Source organism: Lithobates pipiens, unplaced genomic scaffold (genome assembly GCF_037356315.1).
Source record: "Lithobates pipiens isolate NorthernLeopardFrog02 unplaced genomic scaffold, aLitPip1_a1.2 Scaffold_18, whole genome shotgun sequence".
Classification (NCBI taxonomy): domain Eukaryota; kingdom Metazoa; phylum Chordata; class Amphibia; order Anura; family Ranidae; genus Lithobates; species Lithobates pipiens.
Genome location: NW_027507758.1, coordinates 492,086,538 through 492,112,309, shown reverse-complemented (window position 1 = coordinate 492,112,309; position 25,772 = coordinate 492,086,538). Strand labels below are relative to the sequence as shown.

Genomic DNA, 25,772 nt, shown 5'->3' with positions numbered 1-25,772 from the left:
ATACCATTCTGGTCTATGGTGGATAAACATATATGGTTTGGGTATAGACATCCCAGCATTGCCAAAACATTTTTTGCTCCACACCCCTTCCATGCCGCTGTCTCACTACAAGTGAAGCGCTCTCCCCCACCTCCTCAATGCAGCTAAACGCCTTATACTAGACATGTGCATTCGTTTTCGTCCGAATGCATTTTCGTCCGAATTTCAGCTATTTTCGTTTTCGTTTTGACAAACGATAACGAAAGCACAAAATCCGAAAAACGAAAGATCCGACATAAATAAATGCTTTATTTTCGTTTTCATTGTTACAACAGTTCGATATAGAATAGGAGATTCGACATGACTCTGACAACAATCTGTGTCTATAGAACCTGTGTTCGAATGTGCCTAACCTTACCTCTATTAGTCCAAGATTATATAGAGAAAATATTCGACAGAGAAAAAAGATTTGACAGAGAGAAAAGATTCTGCAAGATACTGTCCTAAAAAGTGTTTGGGGACCCGGGTCCTGCCCCAGGGGACATGGATCAATGCAAAAAAAAGTTTTAAAAACGGCCGTTTTTTCGGGAGCAGTGATTTTATTAATGATTAAAGTGAAACAATAAAAGTGTAATATTCCTTTAAATTTCGTAGGGGGGGGTTGTCTATAGTATGCCTGTGAAGGGGCGCATGTTTCCCGTGCTTAGAATTGTCCCTGCACAAAGTGTCATTTATGCAGGAAAAAAAGTCCTTTAAAATCACTCGCAGCTATTATGAATTGTCGGCTCCCGTAATACAGAGAACACTCATTGAAAGTCATTGATAAAAAAACAAAAAAATAAATAAAAAAAAAAAAACGTGGGGGTCCCCCAAATTCAATTACCAGGCCCTTCAGGTCTGGTATGGATATTAAGGGGAACCCTGCCTCAAATTTAAGAAAAAATTTGACGTGGGGTTCCCCCTAAATATCCATAACCAGACCCTTCAGGTCTGGTATGGATATTAAGGGGAACCCCGCGTCAAATTTAAAAAAAAATTGACGTGGGGTTCCCCCTAAAAATCCATACCAGACCCTTTATCCGAGCACGCAACCTGGCAGGCCGCAGGAAAAGAGGGGGGGACGAGAGAGCGGCCCCCCCTCCCTCCTGAACCGTACCAGGCCACATGCCCTCAACATTGGGAGGATGCTTTGGGGGTCTGTGACCCCTCAAAGCACCTTGTCCCCATGTTGATGAAGACAAGGGCCTCATCCCCACAACCCTGGCCGGTGGTTGTGGAGGTCTGCAGGCGGGGGGCTTATCAGAATCTGGAAGCCCCCTTTAACAAGGGGACCCCCAGATCCTGGCCCCCCCCCTGTTTAAAATGGTAAGGGGGTACAAAAGTACCCCTACCATTTCACAAAGAAAGTGTAAAAAATGGTTAAATAAAACAAACACACTTTTGAAAAATTCCTTTATTAAAAATAAAAAAATAAAAAAAAGATTCCAGCGGCGGTAATCCACTCTTGCTATCCAGCGACGGACGGTCATCTCTCCAGCGATGTCTCATCTCATCCAGCGCAGCGAATCCATCCTTCTGTCTCCGTGTAGGAGACACTGCAGGCATTCCGGCGGCTGACGTTTCTTATATACGGAGGGCGGGGCCACCCGTCACCTGACCCGCCCCCCTCTGACGCAAGGGGAAACCCGGGGTTCCCTGTGACGTATGGGTGACCCCGCACCCCTCTGATGTAACACAGGCAGGTTTCCGTTACATCAGAGGGGGGCGGGGTCACCTATACGTCACGGGGAACCCCGGGTTTCCCCTTGCGTCAGAGGGGGGCGGGGTCAGGTGACGGGTGGCCCCGCCCTCCGTATATAAGAAACGTCAGCCGCCGGAATCCTTGCAGTGTCTCCTCCACGGAGACAGAAGAAGGGTGGATCGCTGCGCTGGATAAGATGAGACATCGCTGGAGAGATGATCGTCCGTCGCTGGATAGCAAGAGTGGATTACCGCCGCTGGAATCTTTTTTTTATTTTTTTACTTTTAATAAAGGAATTTTTCAAAAGTGTGTTTGTTTTATTTAACCATTTTTTACACTTTCTTTGTGAAATGGTAGGGGTACTTTTGTACCCCCGTACCATTTCAAACGGGGGGGGGGGGGGGGCCGGGATCTGGGGGTCCCCTTGTTAAAGGGGGCTTCCAGATTCTGATAAGCCCCCCGCCCGCAGACCTCCACAACCACCGGCCAGGGTTGTGGGGATGAGGCCCTTGTCTTCATCAACATGGGGACAAGGTGCTTTGAGGGGTCACAGACCCCCAAAGCATCCTCCCAATGTTGAGGGCATGTGGCCTGGTACGGTTCAGGAGGGAGGGGGGCCGCTCTCTCGTCCCCCCCTCTTTTCCTGCGGCCTGCCAGGTTGCGTGCTCGGATAAAGGGTCTGGTATGGATTTTTAGGGGGAACCCCACGTCAATTTTTTTTTTTAATTTGACGCGGGGTTCCCCTTAATATCCATACCAGACCTGAAGGGTCTGGTTATGGATATTTAGGGGGAACCCCACGTCAAATTTTTTCTTAAATTTGAGGCAGGGTTCCCCTTAATATCCATACCAGACCTGAAGGGCCTGGTAATTGAATTTGGGAGACCCCCACGCTTTTTTATTTATTTATTTTTTTATTTTTTTATCAATGACTTTCAATGAGTGTTCTCTGTATTACGGGAGCCGACAATTCATAATAGCTGCGAGTGATTTTAAAGGACTTTTTTTCCTGCATAAATGACACTTTGTGCAGGGACAGTTCTAAGCACGGGAAACATGCGCCCCTTCACAGGCATACTATAGACAACCCCCCCCTACGAAATTTAAAGGAATATTACACTTTTATTGTTTCACTTTAATCATTATTAAAATCACTGCTCCCGAAAAAACGGCCGTTTTTAAAACTTTTTTTTGCATTGATCCATGTCCCCTGGGGCAGGACCCAGGTCCCCAAACACTTTTTAGGACAGTAACTTGCAAATTAGCCTTTAAAATGAGCACTTTAGATTTTGAACGTTGGAGTCCCATAGACTTTAATAGGGTTCTAAAGTATGCTATATACTAGCTCCATCGAATCTTCTTTATACATTCGACAGACACCATAAGCCTTCAAAGACAGATTCGACCGTGATTCATGTGGATTTTCGGACGAATGCAATTTTTGAACGAAAAACGAAATAAATAAAAACGAATTTCGGGAGTAACTAAATAAATTAAGTTTTCAGACGAAAACGAAATTCCGAAACGAAATATTTTACTCTGCACATGTCTACCTTATACCAATACACTGGAAAAGCTTGCACATTCCAAGTGAGCTTGACTGGTTGGTCAAGGTGGGGGAGATCATGGAGGCAGGGAGCTGGCTAGCTACCTGTAAGGACACCCATGAGCGATTCGAACTTACATGGGCAACTTGGAAAAACCACGTACATGACACGACCATAGTCTTATCTAGCTTAGACGTTGCCTTACTTACCTTAGCAGATCCCTCCTTTGGGAGACTTGTCCAAGCGAACCGTCCTCCAACGACTAATGGCTTTACATAAAATGGGCCCAATACATCAACAAACCTAGTGAGAATTCTACTTTACATTACTCTCCTTCTCTATTTCTTTCTCTTACAATTTTTTCCCTTTTTTTTTTATACTGGTGTTTTTTCTTTGAACACCCCTAATATACCCTTGTATCCGTCTTTGAGCTACCTGGACGGTCACCTAGTGTTTGAGTGATCTAGGTATCTCGAGTTCACTTATGACATCTAACCAATGTGAGTCATGTATGCAATAACTCTTGACCTTCTGTTTGAGAACACCCTACCCTCTCCCTGCTAGGGAGAAAGGCTTGTCCACATAGATCGAATGTCTGGGACAAGAAGGGTGCTCTTACAATCATAACAAGTTGATATGTCTCCCTTCTGATACTGTTGTCCTCATTGGGACCATACTAAATGTACTCCCATTCTCCCCTCCCCTTTACCCTTCCCCCCCCCACCTCCTTTTTATATGTGTGATCCCTTGTTGTAATGACAAAATGTTTCTAAAATAAAATAAAGATTATACAAAAAAAATGCAAATAAGCAGTTTTACCTGCCAAAGAATTTGAATTTATGTTCACCCAGTCCTGAGATTTACACAGTGCTGCCACAGAGCACTAGTAGGGTGGGAGATCTGATTTTTGTCTTCTAGGGCTTTGTAAAATTTTTAGGTCTCCTCCACTCCACCAGCCTGTGACTGGACAGTGAAAGGAAAAGCAGCACACTGAAGAACTCCATCTTCCTGTCACTCTGTTTTTTACTTTTATCAGAATGTTCATTTCACTGCAACACAGCTGATCGACTCTGTGTGCTACTTCTTCTTCCCCCACTCTAAACTTTGCTGTACAGGGACTGCAAGAGACCAATACCAAGTCAGATTCCGGTACATAATAGCATTTAAAAAAAACATATATATAATTATGTATAAATGAAAATAAACCTCATTCAATTCTTTCATATCATGCTTTGTTTTTTTGCAGTTAAATGATAATTTGTTACATCCCCTGAATTCTAAAAAATCACATTTGTGCAAAAAAAAAAAAAAGCCCCAGAATTCTTTGCCCCTGGCCTTAAAAAAGTAATGTGTCTTAGGCTGTGGTGAAAAAAAAAATATTTGGTGGTAGCTAAAGTAAAAGAGAACAATCTCTAGATGAAAAACTATCTGATAGCTGTTGCTCATCTTACAGCAGTTCATGTGACTTTGGTTTCCGTTATTTCCTTCCGCAAAATCTAAAATAACCTCTAGAAGGAAGCAAAAAACACAGCGTGAAAAATGTGCAGTTCTCTTTCAGATTATGCATGTGCCAACCTGACCACATGTGTACCATGCTGCTCAGCTAATTGGCTGCACCGAGTACCACAGTGACACTCGGTCACCTCCACCAACGCTCCACCAATATTACCTCAGTGTGTGATCATTTTCACCGCTTAGCTCTCTTTGCCGATGATTTGAAGACGTTTAGTGCATAATATGTACAAGGTAACTCCATGCTAACAACAAAGTTAGTTTTAGTGGCTTTCACAAAGGAGTCCAAATTCAAGATCCCAAGGACCTCCAGTACAGTGACTCCACTTCTTCATTCCTTTCTGTGGCCCTCAGCAAGTCAAGTGGAACCCAAAATGATGTGCTGTTGTCTACGTGCGGTGAGTAACTCTATAACTGTGTCTTTTGGGGTTTTCTAGCCCACATGCAAAGGAACCCACAAAAAGAAAATGTATTGTAAATGGGCTAGAGAATTCGAAGAATGTAGAACATTGCTGCTGTGCATGCACAGATTAGATACACATTTGGAGATTATATAGAATAAAGAAATACTCCACATTATGTTGCTATGATACATAATATTGCAGGTAACAATTGTAAACCAAATGCTGCTAATTGTAAGACAGAGATATAAGACTATGTACAGGCTCACTGTTTACTATAGACACACAGAATTGAAGGTATCTATACTCAGAAGGAAATGATGGTTAAGCTTTGTTAATCAGTAATGTGATTTTTTTTTTGAGCCAAATACTGGAAAGTGACAGCTGCCCAAACAACAAGATGCCAGCAAAAAAATCAGCTCCTCCAATTTTTTCCTTCAATTCCCCCACCCATACTCAATTTCCCAAGTGACAAAAATGTATTACTACATTCCTAGTCTCATAATGGACAAGCAGCATCAAATAATTTTCCAATCAGATGAAACTGCCCGTATTGATCAACCATTCATGCCTACATATAGGTAGTTAAACCTATAGTTTGTGATGCAAAAATTTCCATACACATTTGCCCGATCATACAATTTATGTATTAAGACAATCTCAATGTATTAATTATATGATTCTTCAAAGATTGAATAATAATGGATATATTCATGAAAATAACAATACATTTATTTCCCTTTATTGCTAAATAGGATAAAAAGTCTTAATTGTATTATGTAGAACTGAACAAAAACTACATAAATACACACTTCACCTGTATGAATAGATTCTAGAGCAGTCTTTCTCAAAATTTTCCCCAGAGGAACCCTTGAAATCATTTTCAGGTCTTGCTAAAATCAATTCATTGGTGGTCTCTGGGAAAAATGCTAACTTACATTTGTGGCCAGTAAGACGAATGTCTTCCTTAGAGACAGCTAAAAGGACATTCAGACCCAAGATCATTGGAGTTATACAACTGGATTTGCCAAGTGGCGTTGGCCCTGAAACTATGCAAGCACTCAAATTAGAGGTCAATAAGCCACAGCTGAACCCATTAACCTCTAAAGGAACTGTAGGGTTCAACAGAATGCTCTAGAATGGCTAATCTAGGGTGTGTTGATTGCTCACCTTTTCCATTGGGTAGAGAGGCCTTAGGGATTCTGTTGTTGATGTGATACTGACAACAACAGAATTGCCAGTGTGACATGGGCCTTGTGTAAAAGCAAAAGACAGATATTAAATAATTTTGTCCTGTAGTTCTTCTCATTTATAACCCCTCCAATGCCAAGGATTGCAAGTTCTATCTAAACCCTGATCCTTGCCTCGAGGCTCAGCACTGGTTACTTACCTGAATTAAATAGGTTCACACTTAAAACAACTACAGAAAAATGTTGTGTTTCATTTTTTTGCATCTTTCATAGCATCTTTAGCTTTCTTAGCTAAAACTAAGGCTACGAATTGTAAGAAAATTTCAGTTCAAAATATCAGTTGGACATATTGTACTTGCTTATGAAAAGAATGTTTTTTTTTTTTTAACAAGTATTGAAAATCCAAGCCATCCAAGTACAATCCACTAAGGCACGGAGAAATATTGTATTTACAATTTTTGGCAGAGCACCAGTGGGTGCGGAACCCACAAAGACCACAGCTATGTCACTTTCCTCCATATGGAGCCTTTATGGATTGGCTTATACCCTTTGGATTTTACATTTTTCTTACCAATATAGAATGCACTGTTTTAGTAAACCTATGATATGACCAACTGATATTCTTTTTAGCTGAATGCATATTGATACCATAATGGTCAACAAGGAAAAGGCAAATATAAAGCGTTAAGTAAACAAGTTGAACTCCACCTCTTCTTATTAAAGACATTTTATTCAGGGATACATTTATTATAAATAAATATAGTTATCTGAACATTTATTAAATAAAGATAATTAAAAAATAATTGAATGGTGTAATTATTACATATTTGCCGACAAACAGTAGGATGGGAATAAACTGTCATATGATCAGCCTCATGTTGTTTTTGACCTTTGCTTAGGATTTAAAAGTACTTGCAGATTATACTGTTTCTTTTAGATTTGCATATGTTTTCTCTTTGGAATGAATACAAAAATAAATACAAAGGGGCTAAGTTATTATTAGGTAAATCTAGGCTTGTGCGGGGTACCTAGATGTGTCTTTTTTTTGCACTACATTCTGAACAAACTATGGCCTATTGTGTATTTATTGGGTTGGCACCTTTACTGTGGAAAAAATGGTGGGAAATGGTATATGTAGGATGTATGTCCCAGACATTTGTGCAAGTGTTACAATTCCCCTAAGATGGTGTAAGGCAGGCATCACTAATTGGTGGACCACAGTTCGAGTCCACGTCCTATCTGGATCGCCGTGGTACCGCCATTTAGGAGCCGTTCTGCCCAGAGTTGTCCCCAGTGCCGCTGTCATTGTAATTCTCACAGAGCTAACAGCGGGAGGCGGGACAGCTCTGGATGGAGGGCAGGGGCTGCCCGAGTTAACAAGTAGGTGATTCGTTGCTAGGATGCAGGGCAGCCCTAGCAGCCAATTACCAGCTTTCAGCTCCCACCGTCTAGCAAACCCTGCTGTGGCTTCTGTCTTCCTCCCTGTCTTTGTAAGGTAGGACAGGAGAGGGGCAATGTGAAGGGAGCTGAGGACACTAATAGGATCACTGAAATCTGTAATGGAGGGCCTCAGGATAGTTAAGGGGGAAGCTCAGGATAGAAATGAGGGGCTCGGGACAGTTAAAGGGGAGCCTAGGACAGTAATGGGTAGGCTAAGAACAGTAATGGAGGGCTTAGGACTGTTAAGGGGGAGCTCAGGACAGTTAAGAGAGGAGATCAGGATAGTTAGGGGGGTTCAGGACAGTTATGAGGGGGCACTAAGGTCAGTAATGAGGATCTGAGGACTTTCATGGGGTCACTGAGAACAGCACTGGGGGGCTCAGGACAGCAATGGTAGGGTTTAGGACAGTAGTGAGGGACTGAGGACAGTAATGGGAAAGCTGAGGACAGTAAGGGGGGGGGGCTGAGGACAGTAATGAGAGGGGAGGCTCAGGACAGTAATGTGAGGGGGGTCTGAGCACAGTAACGTTAGGGGGGCTGAGGACAGTAATGTTGGGGAGGGTGAGGACAGTAATGTGAGGGGGGTTCAGACCAGTAATGTGAGGGGGGATGAGGACAGTAATGTTGGGGGAGGCTGAGGACGGTAATGTAAGGGGGGGCTGAGGACCTTGTGCTCCTCCACCTTCCATTTGAAGATGATCCACAGATGCTCAATAGGGTTTATGTCTGGAGACATGCCAGTCCAGCACATTTACCCTCAGCTTCATTAGCAAGGCAGTGGTCGTCTTGGAGGTGTGTTTGGGGTCGTTATCATGTTGGAATACTGCCCTGCGGCCCAGTCTCTGAAGGGAGCGGATTATGCTCTGCTTCAGTATGTCACAGTACATTGTAAAAATATGCAAGAAAAATATAAGAATAATCCCAGCATTAACAGCGCTTTAAGATATCCAAATGTATTCAGTGCAGCAAATAGCATTCAATGAACAAAAAAATCATGCACAAACGTTAATCAGTAACTGAAAAGTAAAGTCCATAAAATAGTCCATAAAAAAATAGTCCATAAAATATGTGGGGTAATCCGTGTCCCATTAGAACCCTAGGTGAAACCTCTAAGTTCCTGTATACTGTCACCGATACACCACATGCACCTATATCCCCTTTGGTAATGCACTCACCACAGGTATGAGTCAACAAGCCTGATATCTTCACACAATGTTTGATAGGCACCTGTTCATGGGTAATGTAGGTTCCTCATAAAGTGGCTCAGAACTGCATCAGGATAAAAGATAAAAACATTGTGTATTCATTAGCCTGTGCAACACACAGCATATGTCCTCTCACCGCTTCCTAGGATGGCTGGCCGTGAAGAGACCCGGGTTGACACACACCGTGATTGACAAGAGGTGTATCGGTGACGGTATACAGGAACTTAGTGGTTTCACCTATGGTTCTGATGGGACCATTTTATGGATTTTACTTTTCACTTACTGATTAATGTTGTGCATGATTTTATCGTTCATTGAATGCTATTTGCTGCACTGAATACGTTTGGATATCTTAAAACGCTGTTAATGCTGGGATTATTCTTATATTTTTCTTGCATATTTTTACAATTTTCTTTTTATATAATAGCAGCTAATGTGCATGAATCTTTTGTCCTTTGAGCGCTGGGATCAGTAACACTTAGTGCGACTGATATTTCTTGTCTATGTCACAGTACATGTTGGCATTCACGGTTCCCTTAATGAACTGTAGCTCCCCAGTGTCGGCAGCACTCATGGAGCCCCAGACCATAACACTCCCACCACCATGCTTGTCTGTAGGCAAGACACACTTGTCTTTGTACTCCTCATCTGGTTGCCGCCACACACACTTACCACCATCTGTACTCATCAGACCACAGGACATGGTTCCAGTAATCCATGTCCTTAAGCCTCATACACATCGGATTTTCCGCTGACAAAACCGTGAAGTTTTGTCTGAAGGGCGTTGGCCCCAAACTTGTCTTGCATACAAACGGCAAGAAATTGTTGGTCAACAAACACGAACCTAGTGACATACTACATTCAGCTCTTTAGCGCCAGCCTTTGGGGTCCTTCTGCTAATTTTGTGTTAGTAAAAGTTTGGTGAGTGTTTATTCACGCTTTTCATTTTGCGCTTTTCAGTTCATTTCTGAATGACCATTCATCAACCAGCCATGTTGCGGGGAGATAATGTGTTATATATTATCGACCTTGGAGTTATTGCTTTGACCCAAGTCCAGTCCAGGTATAAGAGGAGGAGGATTTCTTAGACCAAAAATTGGTTGCTTTATTAACTGCTTCAGCCCCGGAAGATTTTACCCCCTTCCTGACCAGAGCACTTTTTGCGATTCTGCACTGCGTCGCTTTAACTGACAATTGCGCTGTCGTGCGACGTGGCTCCCAAACAAAATTTACGTCCCTTCTTTTCCCACAAATAGAGCTTTCTTTTGGTGGTATTTGATCACCCCTGTGGATTTTAGTTTTTTGCGCTATAAACAAAAAAAGAGCAACAGTTTTGAAAAAAACACATGATTTTTTACATTTTGCTATAATAAATATCCCACAAAAATATATAAAAAAAACATTTTTTTTCCTCAGTTTAGGCCGATACATATTCTCCTACATATTTTTTGTAAAAAAAAAATCGCAATAAGCATTTATTGATTGGTTTGCGGAAAAGTTATAGCGTTTAGAAAATAGGGGATAGTTTTATGCCATTTTTATTAATAATCTTTTTTTATTAGTAATGGCGGCGATCTGAGATTTTTATTGTGACTGTGAAATTTTGACGGACACTTCGGACATTTTTGACACATTTTTGGAACCATTGTCATTTATACAGCAACCAGTGCTAAACAAATGCACTTATTCCTGTGTAAATGACACTGGCAGTGAAGGGGTTAACCACTAGGGGGCAGGGTAAGGGTTAAGTGTGTCCTGGGAGTGTTTATAACTGTGGGGGACATGGCTACATGTGATATCTCACTGATCTCTGCTCCCAATCACAGGGAGCAGAGATCAGTGACACTGTCAATAGGCAGAATGGGGAAATGCTTGTTTACATTAGCATAACCCCGTTCTTCCTCTCTGTGAGGCGATCACGGGTATCCCCATGGAGATCGAATCCGCGGGACCCGTTACCCGAGTCAGGGAGGTCCCGGCTGGAGCGCACGTGATGGCACAGCAGCAAATTCAAAGGGACGTACAGGTACGCCCATTTACCCAGCCATGCCATTCTGCCGACGCACATCGGGTGCACTGGTCAGGAACCGGTTAATCGTGAACAATTATGTCATATGCCTTTGCTGCGGGAGCTCCAGGAGAATAATCCAGATGATTTTCGGAATTATCTCCGGATGACGGACCCCTGCTTTAACCAACTCTTGGCATTAGTAACCCCCTATATTAAGAAGTAGGGCACATGTCTGAGGCTTTTATTTTATTTTTTGGTTGAATAATGATTTGATTTGGTATATTTTCTATATTTTTGGATGCATAGAATGCCCTTTTTGGTTAAGTTCTATTGGCAGATAGCATGTCTAATTTTATTTGTTTTTTTTTATGCACAATAAAAAAATGTGGAGAATAATACTTGGCTATGTGTTTTACTTCAAATGAAAGTTTGGGAGAAGGCAGTTACATTTAAAAAAATAAAATGAAAAAATGGACAAGAAACACCAACATAGTTGTATTTTTGATCTTAAAAACGACAGGATAATGGTGTTGTGGTAACTGGCTCAAAAAATAAAATAAAAATAAAAAATAAAGAATAATATTATTGTTGATATTACTAGAAAATAAAAGCCTTTTAAAATACGTTTGGCATAACTCCAACAGTATCACCAGCAAAGCAGCTTCATTATTATCCCATTAAAGAGAATTGTGTGCTGCATTTTCGAAATTTCATAATTTGCCACGTCACAAATGTCAGTTCTCCATTGGGAACATTAGTTTACAAGATCGACCGCTTCTGGCCCGTCCTTGCTTCCGAGCATGCGTGTTCATACTTTGGACTTTTGTCCAATGGACTTGTGTATAGACGCTCAGAAAATCCGTCAACAGACATTTCTATGTGGAAAATGATAAAGCCTGCCATCCAACATTTGTTTGTGGAAAATCCGACAACAATTGTCCGATCCGATCATGTGTACAAGGCTTTAGTCTGCTTGTCTCAGCAAACTGCAGGCTTTCTTGTGCATGATTTTTAGAAGAGGCTTCCTTCTGGGACGACAGCCATGCAGACTTATTTGATGCAGTGTGCGGTGTATGGTCTGAGCACTGACAGGCTGACCTCCCACCCCTTTAACCTCTGCAGCAATGCTGGCAGCACTCATACATCTATTTCCCAAAGACAACCTCTGGATGTGACGCTGAGCACGTGCATTCAACTTCTTTGGTCAGCCATGGCGAGGCCTGTTCTGAGTAAAACCTGTTCAGTTAAACTGCTGTATGGTCTTGGCCACCTTGCTGCAGCTCAGTTTAAGGGTCTTGGCAGCCATCTTAAAGCCTAAGTCATCTTTATGTAGAGCAACAATATTTTTTTTCAGATCCTGAGAGAGTTCTTTGCCATGAGGTGCCATGTTGAACTTCCAGTGATCAGTATGAGAGAGCGAGAGCAATAACACCAAATTTAACGCACCTGCTCTCCATTCACACCTGAGACCTTGTAACACTAACGAGTCACATGACAACGGGGAGGGAAATGGCTAATTGGGCCCAATTTGGATATTTTCACTTAGGGGTGTACTCACTTTTGTTGCCAGCAGTTTAGACAGTAATGGCTGTGTGTTGAGTTATTTTGATGGGACAACAAATGTACACTGTTATACAAGCTGTACACTCACTGCTTTACATTGTAGCAAAGTATAATTTCTTCAATGTTGTCACATGAAAAGATATAGTAAAATATTTACAAAAATGTGAGGGGTGTACTCACTTCAATGAGATACTGTATATACATATTTGCTGGATAGCACTGTTTCTCTCCAACTCTTATTTTCATGCCAATCCTTTTGATTTCTTTCTCCAAACCCTCAATAAAGCCAATTGCCCCTTTCTCTTTCCTATACATGGGCACCATCTCACCCTGATTCACTTCTTTAACTCTTTCCCACCTATCCTGGCGTCACTTTAAATAGTTCTGAACACCTACGGGGCAGGAAGGATTGACGATCATGTGACCACTGTCACATGTGTGGTCACATGTTGGTCTATCAAATTAAATCCCAATAAAATAAATTTACGTTTTTGGTTGTAACATGAGAAAATGTGTAAAATTTCAAGGGGTATGAATACTTTTTCAAGGCACTGTATATAGGCCAGTCAGCAAAAAAAATGTCTATGAGATCAATGATAAGAGTTTGGAGTAGTCCAATGTAGTCTCTGATCCATGTAGGATGAGGTATTGTAAAGGCTAGGTGCGGGACCACCTGTGGCTGCTATCCTCAGATTTGTGACTGGCTCTGTGTGTTTCAATAAGAAAGAACAAAGGGAAAGAAGTGCCAGCTATGTGTAGTATCTCGGTAAAAGTTTAAAAAAACATTCACAAGAGATATAAGATAAAATGGCTCATCTGGTGCAGAGCATGTAGGTGTAGATTCCACCTTGATCTGACCTGCAGGACTGCTGTGATGTGTTCCAGCTGCTGGGAAAGAGGGATGGCCAGCTCAGGAGCCTGGAGGAGCCCTGGGAAGCCATGCTAACCTGCGTGGAACACACACTGGAAGTCACGTCACCGGAGGAATGGAGGGCCAGACAAGAAAGGAAGGCACAAGGCTACACGCTCGCCATCCAAAGCTGGCCATTCTTCTCTCCCAGCAGCTGGAACACATCACAGCGGTTCTGCAGGTCAGATAAAGGAGGAATCTACACCTACATACTCTGCACCAGATGAGCCCTTTTTTCTTATATCTCTTGTGAGTGTTTTTTATCCACTGTTATTAAAACTTTTACCAGGATACTACACTTAGCTAGCGCTTCCGTACATACATAGTTACATAGTAGGTGAGGTTGAAAAAATACATAAGTTGACCAAGTCCAACCTATGTGTGATTATATGTCAGTATAACATTGTATATCCCTGTATGTTGTGGTCGTTCAGGTGCTTATCTAATTTTTTCTTGAACCTATTAATGCCCCCCCCCCTGCTAAGACCACCACCTGTGGAAGGGAATTCCACATCCTTGCTTACAGTAAAGAACCCTCTACGTACTTTAAAGTGAAGGGCCACCCTGAAAAAAGAAAATACATAAAAAATTAGAAAAAAATCATTAAAAACAAAAATGAAAAAAAATTATTATTTTTTACTTACCAGAAATGCCTGTTGCTAGGCACATCATCCTAATATGCCTCTTCCTTCTCCGCTGAGATCTTCTTTCTTCTCTCCTCCGTACGGCGTCTTCTGGGTAATGGGTCGCGCTGTATTCTGGGAACTGTGTGTCCCAGAACACAGCGCGTCCCATTCACAAAGACCTCTTTTCTTCTAATTTTAATGAGTGGCCAGGAGTCTTGTTAAACTGCCTTCTGCGAAAAAGTTTTATCCCTATTGTGGGGTCAACAGTATGGTATTTGTATATTGAAATCATATCCCCTCTCAAGCGTCTCTCCTCCAGGGAGAATAAGTTCAGTGCTTGCAACCTTTCCTCATAACTAATATCCCCCAGACCCTTTATTAGCTTTGTTGCCCTTCTTTTACTTGCTCCATTTCCAGTACATCCTTCCTCAGGACTGGTGCCCAGAACTGGACGGCATACTCTAGGTACGGCCGGACTAAAGTCTTGTAGAGTGGGAGAATTATCGTTTTATCTCTGGAATTAATCCCCTTTTTAACACATGCCAATATTCTCTTGGCTTTGTTAGCAGCAGCTTGACATTGCATGCCATTGCTGAGCCTATCATCTACTAGGACCCCCAGGTCCTTTTCCATCCTCGATTCCCCCAGAGGTTCTCCCTCCAGTATATAGATTGCATTTATATTTTTGCCAACCAGATGGATCATTTTACATTTTTCTACATTGAACTTCATTTGCCATGTAGTTGCCCACCCCATTAATTTGTTCAGCTATTTTTGCAAGGTTTCCACATCCTGCGGAGAAGTTATTGCCCTGCTTAGCTTAGTATCGTCCACAAATACAGAGATTGAACTGTTTACCCCACCCTCCAGGTAGTTTATGAACAAATTAAATAGGATTGGTCCCAGCACAGAACCCTGGGGGATCCCACTACCCACCCCTGACCATTCTGAGTACTCCCCGTTTATCACCCCCCTCTGAACTCGCCCATGTAGCCAGTTTTCAATCTATGTACTCACTCTATCGTCTATGCCAACGGATCTTATTTTGTACAGTAAATATTTATGGAGAAGTGTGTCAAATGCTTTTGCAAAATACAGATACACCACGTCTACGGGCCTTCCTTTATCTAGATGACACTCATCTCATCATAGAAGGTTAATAGATTGGTATGGCAAGAAAGATTCTTCATGAATCCATGCTGATTACTGCTAATGATACTGTTTTCATTACTAAAATCTTGTATATGGTCCCTTATCATCACATCCAAGAGTTTACATACTATTGATGTTAGGCTAACTGGTCTGTAATTAAAGACCTACGTGCACTCGCAGAACTACGTGCATTTGCAGACCACTCGCAGACCTACGTATACTCACAGAACTACGTGCACTTGCAGACCTACATGCACTCACAGACCACTCGCAGAACTACGTGCACTTGCAGACCTATATGCACTCGCAGACATGTGCACTCACAGAGCTACGTGCACTCGCAGACCACTCACAGAACTATGTGCACTCGCAGACCTACATGCACTCACAGACCTACGTGCACTCACAGAACTACGTGCACTCACAATACACAAGTACTAAGGATCCACACACAATACTCAGACAACACTCAGGTAGTCACACTACACAGGTACTATGACCCCTGTTATAACCTCCTGTTTTAAACTTGTTTGGCAAGAACGATTCTTCATGAATCCATGCTGATTACTGCTAATGATACTGTTCTCATTACTAAAATCTTGTATATGGTCCTTTATCATCCCCTCTAAGAGTTTACATACTATTGATGTTAGGCTAACTGGTCTGTAATTCCCAGGGATGTATTCTGAGCCCTTTTTCTCTAATCAGCTGGTACCATTCCACTCAGTAGACTGTCAGTAAAAATTGGGAACAATGGTCTGGCAATTACTTGATTGAGTTCTCTTAAGTACCCTCGGGTGCAAGCCCCGGTCCCGGTGATTTATTAATGTTAAGTTTCCCAAGTCTAATTTTAATTCTGTCCTCTGTTAACCGTGGAGGTGCTTCCTGCGATGTGTCATGAGGATAAACACTGCAATTTTGGTTACTGAAGTCCCCCGATTCCTTTGTAAAGACTGAGTAGAAGAATAAATGTAATACCTTCACCATCTCCCCATCCTTTGTAACCAGATGTCCTTCCTCATTCTTTATGGGGCCAATATGGTCTGTCCTCCCTTTTTTACTGTTTACATACTTAAAGAATTTCGTGAAATTATTTTTGCTCTCCTCCACTATGTGTCTTTCATGTTCTATCTTAGCCGTCCTTATTGAACCCTTACATTTCTTGTTGCATTTTGCTGATGATGATCCCTCAACCTTGTATTTTTTGAAGGCCTTCTCCTTTGCCTTTATATGCATTTTTACATTGGAGTTAAGCCATCCAGGACTTTTGTTTGCTCTTTTAAATTTATTACCCAGTGGGATACATTGGCTAATGCCCTTATTTAATATGCTCTTAAAACAAACCCATTTCTCCTCCGTGTTCTTTGTTCCTAAGATTTTATCCCAATTTATGCCTTCTAGCAAGGTTTGTAGTTTAGGGAAATTGGCTCTTTTGAAATTCAGTGTCTTTGTATTCCCCTTCCCCTATTTGTGTGATTTATACTGAAGCCAATTGACCTGTGATCGCTGTTACCTTAATTGCCCCGTATTTCCACATCCGTGATCAGGTCTGTATTGTTGGTAATCAGTAGATCCAGTAATGCTTTATTTTTAGTTGGTGCATCTACCATCTGACCCATAAAATTGTCCTGCAAGACATTTAGGAGCTGGCGAGCCTTAGAAGAATGCTCAACAAGACAATACACAAGTACTTTCAGACCTACATGCACTCGCAGACTTACGTGCACTCACATAACTACGTGCACTCTCAGACCTACGTACACTCGCAGACCTATGTGCACTCGCAGAACTACATGCACTCACAGACCTATGTGCGCTTGCAGAACTACGTGCACTCACAGACCTACATGGAGTCGCAGAACTACGTGCACTCGCAGACCTACATGGAGTCGCAGAACTACGTGCACTTGCAGACCTACATGCACTCGCAGAACTACGTGCACTCGCAGACAACTCGCATACCTACGTGCGCTCACAGAGCTACATGCACTCACATAACTACGTACACTCGCAGACCACTCGCAGACCTACATGCACTCACAGAACTATGTGCACTCGCAGACTACTAGCATACCTACGTGCACTCGCAGACCTATGTGCACTTGCAGAACTATGTTCACTCACAGAGCTACGCGCACTTGCAGACCACTCGAAGACCTACGGGCACTCACAGAACTACGTGCACTCGCAGACCTCCATGCACTCATAGAACTATGTGCACTCACAGACCACTCTCAGACCTACGTGCACTCAAAGACCTATGGGCACTTGCAGAACTAGGTGCACTCACAGAGCTATGTGCACTCGCAGACCTACGTGCACTCGTAGACCACTCGCAGACCTACGTGCACTTGCAGAACTACGCGCACTCGCAGACCACTCGCAGACCTATGTGCACTCGCAGAACTACATGCACTCGCAGAACTACATGCATTCACAGAACTACGTGCACTTGCAGACCTACGTGCACTCGCAGACCACTCGCAGAACTACGTGCACTTGCAGACCTACATGCACTTGCAGAACTACGTGCACTCGCAGACCACTCGCATACCTATGTGCACTCGCAGAACTACGTGCACTCACAATACACAAGTACTAAGGATTCACACACACTACTCAGACAACACTCAGGTACTCACACTACACAGGTACTATGACCCCTGTTATAACCTCCTGTTTTAAACTCTGGTTTTTAACACACCACTTAGACCAGTTCCACTTGGTCTAAGTTCCAGCAAGCTCAAAGATGAGCAGGCTCACAATGTGTTCTACACAAGGTTATATAGGCCTGAAGCACCTGTGACCAACTAACCACTCCCCTTATTTAGTAGGCTGAAGGAAGCATAGAAAAAAAAAAGCTTTTTAAATAGTGTCAGAAAAAGGTGTTAAAAAGCTACAAGGAAAAGCCCCAAAAGATCCTAAAAATGCAACCCGGCAATCACCAGCAGTCAAAAAGCAAGACTTGTTCACTCTCCACTCAAGGTCCCCACTGTTTAGCTTCCAACCAGCAGTCTGGCCTTCCCTTTGTTCTTACCTACATGATTGGAAGCCAGTCCCGCTCGCTACGTTTCTTTAGCCAGAACCGGGAGCTGTTTTTGACAGCTCAGTCTTTGTGTTGAAAGCATGAAGTGAGCGCACTCACAGCACACAAACATCTGCAGCCCTGTGACACATGTGTGGTGCATAAGCGTTAAAGCCCACCCTTTTGCCCCCGCACATATGTGTTGGCAATCATAAAGAGGTTAATCATTACTATTTCCCATGAGGTTTTGTGTCTGTCAGACTCTTCCGTCTATCACAGTAATTAAAGTTCATTTTGTGGTTACAAAGGACTGCTCCAAGTAGGCTCAAGTTCTATTTAATAATGTCCTTTTGCCTTTTGAGCTATGCTGACTGCACAGCACAATGTGTAGGATGAGCAGTGTGAGTCTACCTATTTTTCTCTTTGAAATGTTGGAGGGTATGGATCAAGGGTGTAGGGTGTGGATCAAGGGTCCTACTCTACAGCAACTGCCAGGGGACAGATTTTATTCAACTCTTAAGCCCCGTACACACGACCGGACTTTTCAACTTCCAAAGTCTGACGGAATGATTCAGGCAGACTATTCGATCGTGTGTGGGCTGCAACGGACTTTTGATTCGCAAAAGTCTGACAGACTTTAGAAATGAAACATGCTTCAAATTTTTCCGCCAGAACTCTGCCGGACCCAGTTCCTACCGAAAAATTCGCTTGTGTGTGTGCTATTCCGACGGACTAAAACCGACGCTAGGGCAGCTATTGGCTACTGGCTATGAACTTCCTTATTCGAGTCCAGTCGTACGTCATCACGTTCGAATCCGTCGGAGTTTGGTGTGATTGTTTGTGGCCAAGTCCGCTCATTCGGAAAGTCCGTCAGAACTCTGTCAGAACTCCGGCAGAACTCCTTCGGAAGTCTGTCGGACATAAGTCTGGTCGTGTGTACGCGGCATTACGCTTTCTAAAGGAAATTAACTGTAAGCTTCGGCTCACACTATGAACCGCATGTGAATCGCACAGGAACTGCACCGCATTCCCGTGCATTGCACATGCTATTCAGTGCAATGCGATTTGAGCCTACTCATTTTTCATCGGTTGTATCAGTGATTTTGTATTATGCAATCCAATGCAGACAAACGCTCTGCATTTGAAACCTGCATTTGAAATTTCATTAGCGTTGTACTGACACAAGCAGTGGATAGCAAGGGCAGTACGACTGGAATGTAGTGCGAGAAACATGCATGGATTGCAGCATTTGCTGCACTGCATTAGTGTGAATCTAGGCTAAGACTTTGTAAACCTTTCATTTTTAAGCACCTGTGATATACTGTATTTAGCTGATTTAAACTGAACATTAATTTGGGCTTTAGCATCTTACATTACACTGTTATGATCCATTATGTTCAGTGTGGTGAATGACCATATTATTTCTCATCTCCAATGAAGTTCATGGTTAAATGGTTCCATCACAGGTACCATTAGTGCTTATTCAATCACAGAATCTATTGTAAACAATATCCGTTGTTATTAACATTATTATTTGAATTATCAGAATAAACTGTTGTTCACAAATACTTAAAGTGGAACTAAACCCTCCTATCTTTTTCAGACAAGGAAGCTGCCATCTTAGCCTCTGTTTGATCTGCAGTTGCCATGCTGCTGCACATAAGATCAGTTATAACACCAGCCATTTGATGACTTGACAGTTCAGTTGGGAGCGCAAACTACCGTGACAGTTATCATTCACAGCATGCCTTGAATGTAACCATTTTGGGAAGCAGTTAAATCAATGGGATTAGTTTTGCTTTATACATTGAAATAAAAAAGAAAATTGATATACTTCAGACCTAAAGTTTTGTTTTTTTCATTTAGGACATCTGCTGATGATATGGCCATTGTGTCTCTCTGGTACTCATTTGGCTGTATGTACCTGATGTTATTACAGTGGAGATACAGTGCCGATGGAGAAAAGCTTTTCTCACAAAGTGGCTGCCAGTTGGTAAGTCGATTTAAGTTTAGCTAAAAAGAAAATGTATGTTCAGGTCAGCCAGTTTTCTTAGGGTGCCCTACTGTTAATACAGTTGTTGCTTTACTCTGAAAAACATGACCACACTTTTATTATTTGCTCAGTTATATCTCTTTGTGGTCACTGCTCCACTTCCTGACTTATGCTTTTACATTGTGTGCCTGCTTACCACCTTCCACACCCTTTCTCCTGTGCCTTATTCTGGACACCGCAGCAGATGTGCTCTAAAAAGTTTAAAGTGGTATTAGGGTACGTTCACAGTGAACGTGGGTTTGAAATTGCGTGAGTCCCTATTTTATAAATTCAAGGAAAATGAAAGTCCAGCACCACCCCCAAATGCACACCTAGCAGTAATAGCCACCTAAGTTCAGCAAATAGAGTGTTTTAATGATCAGCCAGAAAGCCCCAAACACTGAACAATGGTTTTACTGCTGATTAACATAAACATAACAGATATAGGAACATTGTGGGTTGTGTGCTAGTAATATGTATTCTTTAGTTTCAAAGTTCAACACTTTTCTGAGCATGCGTTTGTAACCTAAACATATCTTCTTTTTAATCATATTTACTACATATTTATTTTATTCAAGGCAGTGGCGGAATTATAGGGGTCGCCAAGATCGCCATGGCGACTGGGCCCCTTGCTGCGGGGGGGCCCAAGGGCCCCCTGCACTCTTCGATAGGAGAGAAGGCTGAGAGGAGCTCCCCGATCATCAGCCGAACTGAAATCGGCACTGTGCAGGGAGCTCCTCACATTAGGCTTAGTAGTGAAAGCAGTGTGTGCTCTTTGTCTCCCCCTAGAGTGCAGTACCCGGCAGGAAAAGCCAGGAAGGTAAATGTCTGCCGTTTTTTTTAATAAGACTATCTACTGTATTTGTGTTTGTATGTGTGTGTGTGTGAGCATGCTTATATGAGTGAACATGCTTGTATGTATGTGTGTGTGAACATGCTTGTATGTATGTGTGTGTGAGCATGCTTGTATGTGTGTGTGAGCATGCTTGTATGTGCGTGTGTGTGTGAGCATGCTTGTGTGTGCGTGAGCATGCTTGTATGTGCGTGTGTGTGTGTGAGCATGCTTGTATGTGTGTGTGTGTGTGAGAATGCATGTATGTGTGTGTGCGTGTGTGTGAGCATGTATGTGTGTGTGAGTGTGTGTGAGCATGCATGTATGTGTGTGTGTGTGTGAGCATGCATGTATGTGTGTGTGAGCATGCATGTATGTGTGTGAGCATGCTTGTGTGTGAGCATGCTTGTGTGTGCGTGTGAGCATGCTTGTGTGTGCGTGAGCATGCTTGTATGTGCGTGTGTGTGAGCATGCTTGTATGTGCGTGTGTGAGCATGCTTGTATGTTTGTGTGCATGCATGTATGTGTGTGAGCATGCATGTATGTGTGTGTGTATGTGTGTGAGCATGCATGTATGTGTGTGTGAGCATGCTTGTATGTGTGTGTGTGCGAGCATGCTTGTATGTGTGTGTGTGTGTGAGCATGAATGTATGTGTGTGTGTGAGCATTAATGTGTGTGTGTGAGCATTAATGTATGTTTGTGTGTGTGAGCATGCTTGTATGTGTGCGTGTGAGCATGCTTGTATGTGTGTGAGTGTGTGTGAGCATGCTTGTATGTGTGTGTGTGTGTGTGTGAGAGCATGCATGTATGTATGTGTGTGTGTGTTCATATATGTATGTGTATGTATGCATGTATTTATCAGTGGCGGTGCATCCAAAAGGGTGCACAGGTTCCACCCCCTCTATGACCAAAGGATAGACTCATGCATAGCATAGCATGAATCTATCCATGGTCACCGCTGCCACCCTCATATTTAGGTGTCTGGTCCCTTTTGGGGTGCCGGGTGCCTGAATTACAGCGGCGGGGGGTGTTTTTGCAGCACCTGATTAGAGCCATGGGCTATAATAGGCTTCAAAATAGGTGAACTGCGAGCGCCATGCTTGAAGCTCACAGTCTACCCAGGTGTGTTAGAAAAGTGAATTAATATTCACTTTCCTAACACTGAACGGCCTCTCCACCAATCAGGTGTGCGGGTCTTTTACCCATTGGCCAGTGCACCCGATTGGCTGAAACGATAGACACAGCTATTGGACGCCCATCAGGAGGAGAGGACGGGAGATGAGGATGGCAGTAGCTGCATGGAGGACCCCGCTCATGGTCGTTACCCGCTGCCCCACCAAGACAGGGTAAGTGGCGGGCAGACAGTGAGCGGGCGGTGGGGATTCACAGTGGCAGCATTTGATGGGCACACCAACAGCATTTGATGTGCACAGTAGCAGCATTTGATGGGCACAGTGGCAGCATTTGATGGGTACACTGGCAGCATTTGATGGGCACAGCGGTGGCATTTGATGGGCACAGCGGCAGAGTTTGATGGGCACAGTAGTGACATTTGATGGTACAGTGGTGGCATTAGATGGTACAGTGGTGGCGTTTGATGGGCACAGTGGCTGTAATTGATGTTTTTTAAATCGGTTCCTTTATATGCAGCCACCCACTTGGGACTGGGCCCTGGTGTTCCACCATCGGGCTCGGAGAAAAGAGCCCTGTCCAGAGGTCGGGGGGGGCCCGCCATGGTTTCCTGCATCGGGGCCCTGAAGGTTCTAGTTACGCCACTGATTCAAGGGGATCAGAATAGCTATGCTATAAACACCTGTAATAGAAAAAAGCACCATAAAAGTGATCTACAAATTGCCTAAAAGAGTGAAAACCTAAAATTGAATCCTAAGGTTTTCTCTGCTTTTTTAAGGTTGGTTTTAGTTTGAATGCTAGTTTTGTATATAATGTTTTGTTCATATTTTAGGTTTCCAGAATGGCAGACTGCAGACACCTAAAGCTCTTGTCTGTTCCTCAAGACCTTCCTTCTCATATCCAAGAAATACTTTTAGATTTCAACCACCTTAAACACCTGGGTAAAAACACATTCCAGCGGTACAATGGTCTGACCAATTTGAGCTTGAGATCCAACAGCTTAATTCTTTTAGAGAAGGATATCTTCCAAGATACAGTGAAACTAGAGTCATTATCACTACAGAATAACACTATCTCCTCTGACTACACTCAGGTTGGCACAGGCTTGCTATCTGCTTCATCTCTTAAATGGCTGGATCTGTCTAGAAATAATCTTAATGGAGACATGGTGACTAACCTTCTTAAGAATTTGACCTCACTGGAGTACCTTAATTTGGATTATAATGTTATTATGCGATTGGATGATTCCATCTTTGTAGGACTTGATTCCCTGAGGGAGCTGAGCCTTCAGGGTAATTATATTTATGAGATTGAAGTGGGGACATTCGACCGTCTTAAAAAACTTAAAACATTAAACCTTTCCTTTAATCTCCTGCCATGCATTGTGGACTTCAGTCTGATACAGCTCAAGGTTCTCAATCTCAGTTTTAACCATATTGAATGGTTCCTGTCACGAGAAGTAGATGCTGACTTTCAACTGGAGAAGCTGGACATTTCCCACAACCAACTGTTCTACTTTCCACTCTTGCCAAAACACCATCACCTCCATACACTGCTGCTCTCTGACAATAACATGAAATTCTACACTCATTTATTTGATGACAACTCATCCCTTGTTGATTATCTTATACTGGATAACAATACAAGCAGTACAATTACGGTAAATTTATGGGAAGGGTCTATCTCAAGCAATCTCTCTAGTTTACAAATTATGGATATAAGCAGAAACCAGTTTAACTATTTACCAGATGATTTTCTTACCAACATGACCACTTTGTCTGAACTCAAGCTTAGCTGGAATTGCTTAGATACATTTGACCTGTCACATGGGCGCATCTCAAATGTTCTTAATAGTCTAGACCTCAGTAACAATAATCTGTGGGAGCTAAAAATTGATACCAGCTCTCAAAGCTTTCCACAATTACTTTACCTTAATCTGAGCAAGAACAGACTTCAGGACCTTCCTCAGAAAATCTTCCACACCATGACCAGGTTAGACACTTTGGACTTAAGCCATAACCCGATTCAACTGTGTTCTCATCTGGATTCTGCTCCTGAAGATCAGGCTTGTGTGGACCTTAAGCCAGGATCTATTAGACATCTTCGACTAGCTGGCTGTGATTTAGATTTGGACACTCAGAATGTTTTCCAAGGCACAGAATTAACACATCTGGACATTTCATACAACCCTTTAAGAGGCCTTTATTTTTTGAAGGACACTGTCAGAACGCTAAAATTCCTTTCACTTCGAAATAGCTCATCCTTTATTGATAGAATCGATTTCTCAGACTTTCTGAGTTTGGTTACTCTTGACCTCTCAGAAAATAGTCTCACAACATTCCCTGAATCTTTGACTTATCTGCCCCTTCAGCATTTGGATGTCCGAAAAAACAAACTCATTTCAATACCCTTGTCTGGTTCTTATCAACCACTCACAAGGAATCTTAACACTGTATTTCTAAGTGAAAACCCATTTGATTGCTGTAAACTGAGTTGGCTTGAAATACTTAGGGCATCCAGAAGTATCATTATCCCAGATTTCCAAGAAATGACTTGTAATTTCTCCAATATCTATATGACTGTGCCAGAGTTACCTGAGACTGTTCTTCATAGCTGCAAGTGGAAATCTGGTGGCACCTTATTGTCTGTGCTTCTCACTGTGCCTTTCTCTGTAACCTTGCTTGTAGCACTCCTTCTCTTGTTTCTTACATTCAAGCAGCCAGTACTAAAAGTATTAAAAAGACGTTTTAGGATGTCTTCCAGGTACTGATAAATATTGTATGTATTTGGTCAGTCCAACAGAAAAATGGTGCAAGTAAATAGTGATTAAAATATAAATGCTGTAATCAAGTGTTTAACTTTGGGGGCTATAATTGTATACAGCCACGGTAAGTGGTTGAGGCTCAAGTTGGGCTGATACCTGAGACTTTTGATGTGTGAGGAAATTTTAATTTTTAGAACATTCATTCAATTTTCAAATGGTTAGTAGGGTTAAGTTGACAATCAATTTTGACCATAGTGATGAGAAAATAGATATATATATCAGGATGGAAAAATGTTTTCTTTTCTTATCTGATCAAACAAAATTCCAGCCATCAATGTGATTTTCATTTGTTAAAAATCATACATATTGTAATGTGCATGTGCTAGGTACAAATAAACCTGTTGAATAAGTTTGGGTTCCCATTCAAGTAGCAGGTCTGGACTAAATGTAAGGGTTTTTGAAAGAAATTAGTTTACTTAATAATGCCAAGATCAAACGCTGTGATGAACATTTTTTTTAGAACTTCAAACGAAAGTTAAAATTACATTTTTCTAGTCTATGATCAGTCAATATTGCAATGAGGAGGAATAGAACAAAACAAAAACACAGTTAGCTAGACATGTGCAGAATGAAAAAATTTGTGTTTTTTGTCGGATAGATTTGTTAGGTTACTTATTTTGTTTTGTTGATTCATTTCATACTTTGTTTAG

General features: G+C 42.3%; 1 protein-coding gene across 1 annotated transcript; it reads left to right on the top strand.

Moving 5' to 3' along the window:
• Positions 1-4,801: 4,801 nt before the first annotated feature.
• On the top strand, positions 4,802-25,472 carry NRROS (negative regulator of reactive oxygen species). The gene is made up of 3 exons (XM_077488599.1): positions 4,802-5,177; positions 20,169-20,295; positions 23,131-25,472. Exons 2-3 carry the CDS (start codon positions 20,185-20,187, stop codon positions 25,066-25,068), a joined length of 2,049 nt encoding a protein of 682 aa, XP_077344725.1. The 5' UTR covers positions 4,802-5,177; positions 20,169-20,184; the 3' UTR covers positions 25,069-25,472.
• The last annotated feature ends 300 nt before the right edge of the window (positions 25,473-25,772 follow it).

Bases quoted from the DNA above. Each gene is read 5' to 3' on its own strand.
- NRROS (XM_077488599.1), top strand. From the start codon at position 20,185: ATGGCCATTGTGTCTCTCTGGTACTCATTTGGCTGTATGTACCTGATG. The intron at 20,296-23,130 runs GTAAGTCGATTT...TTCATATTTTAG, and splicing joins CACAAAGTGGCTGCCAGTTG to GTTTCCAGAATGGCAGACTG.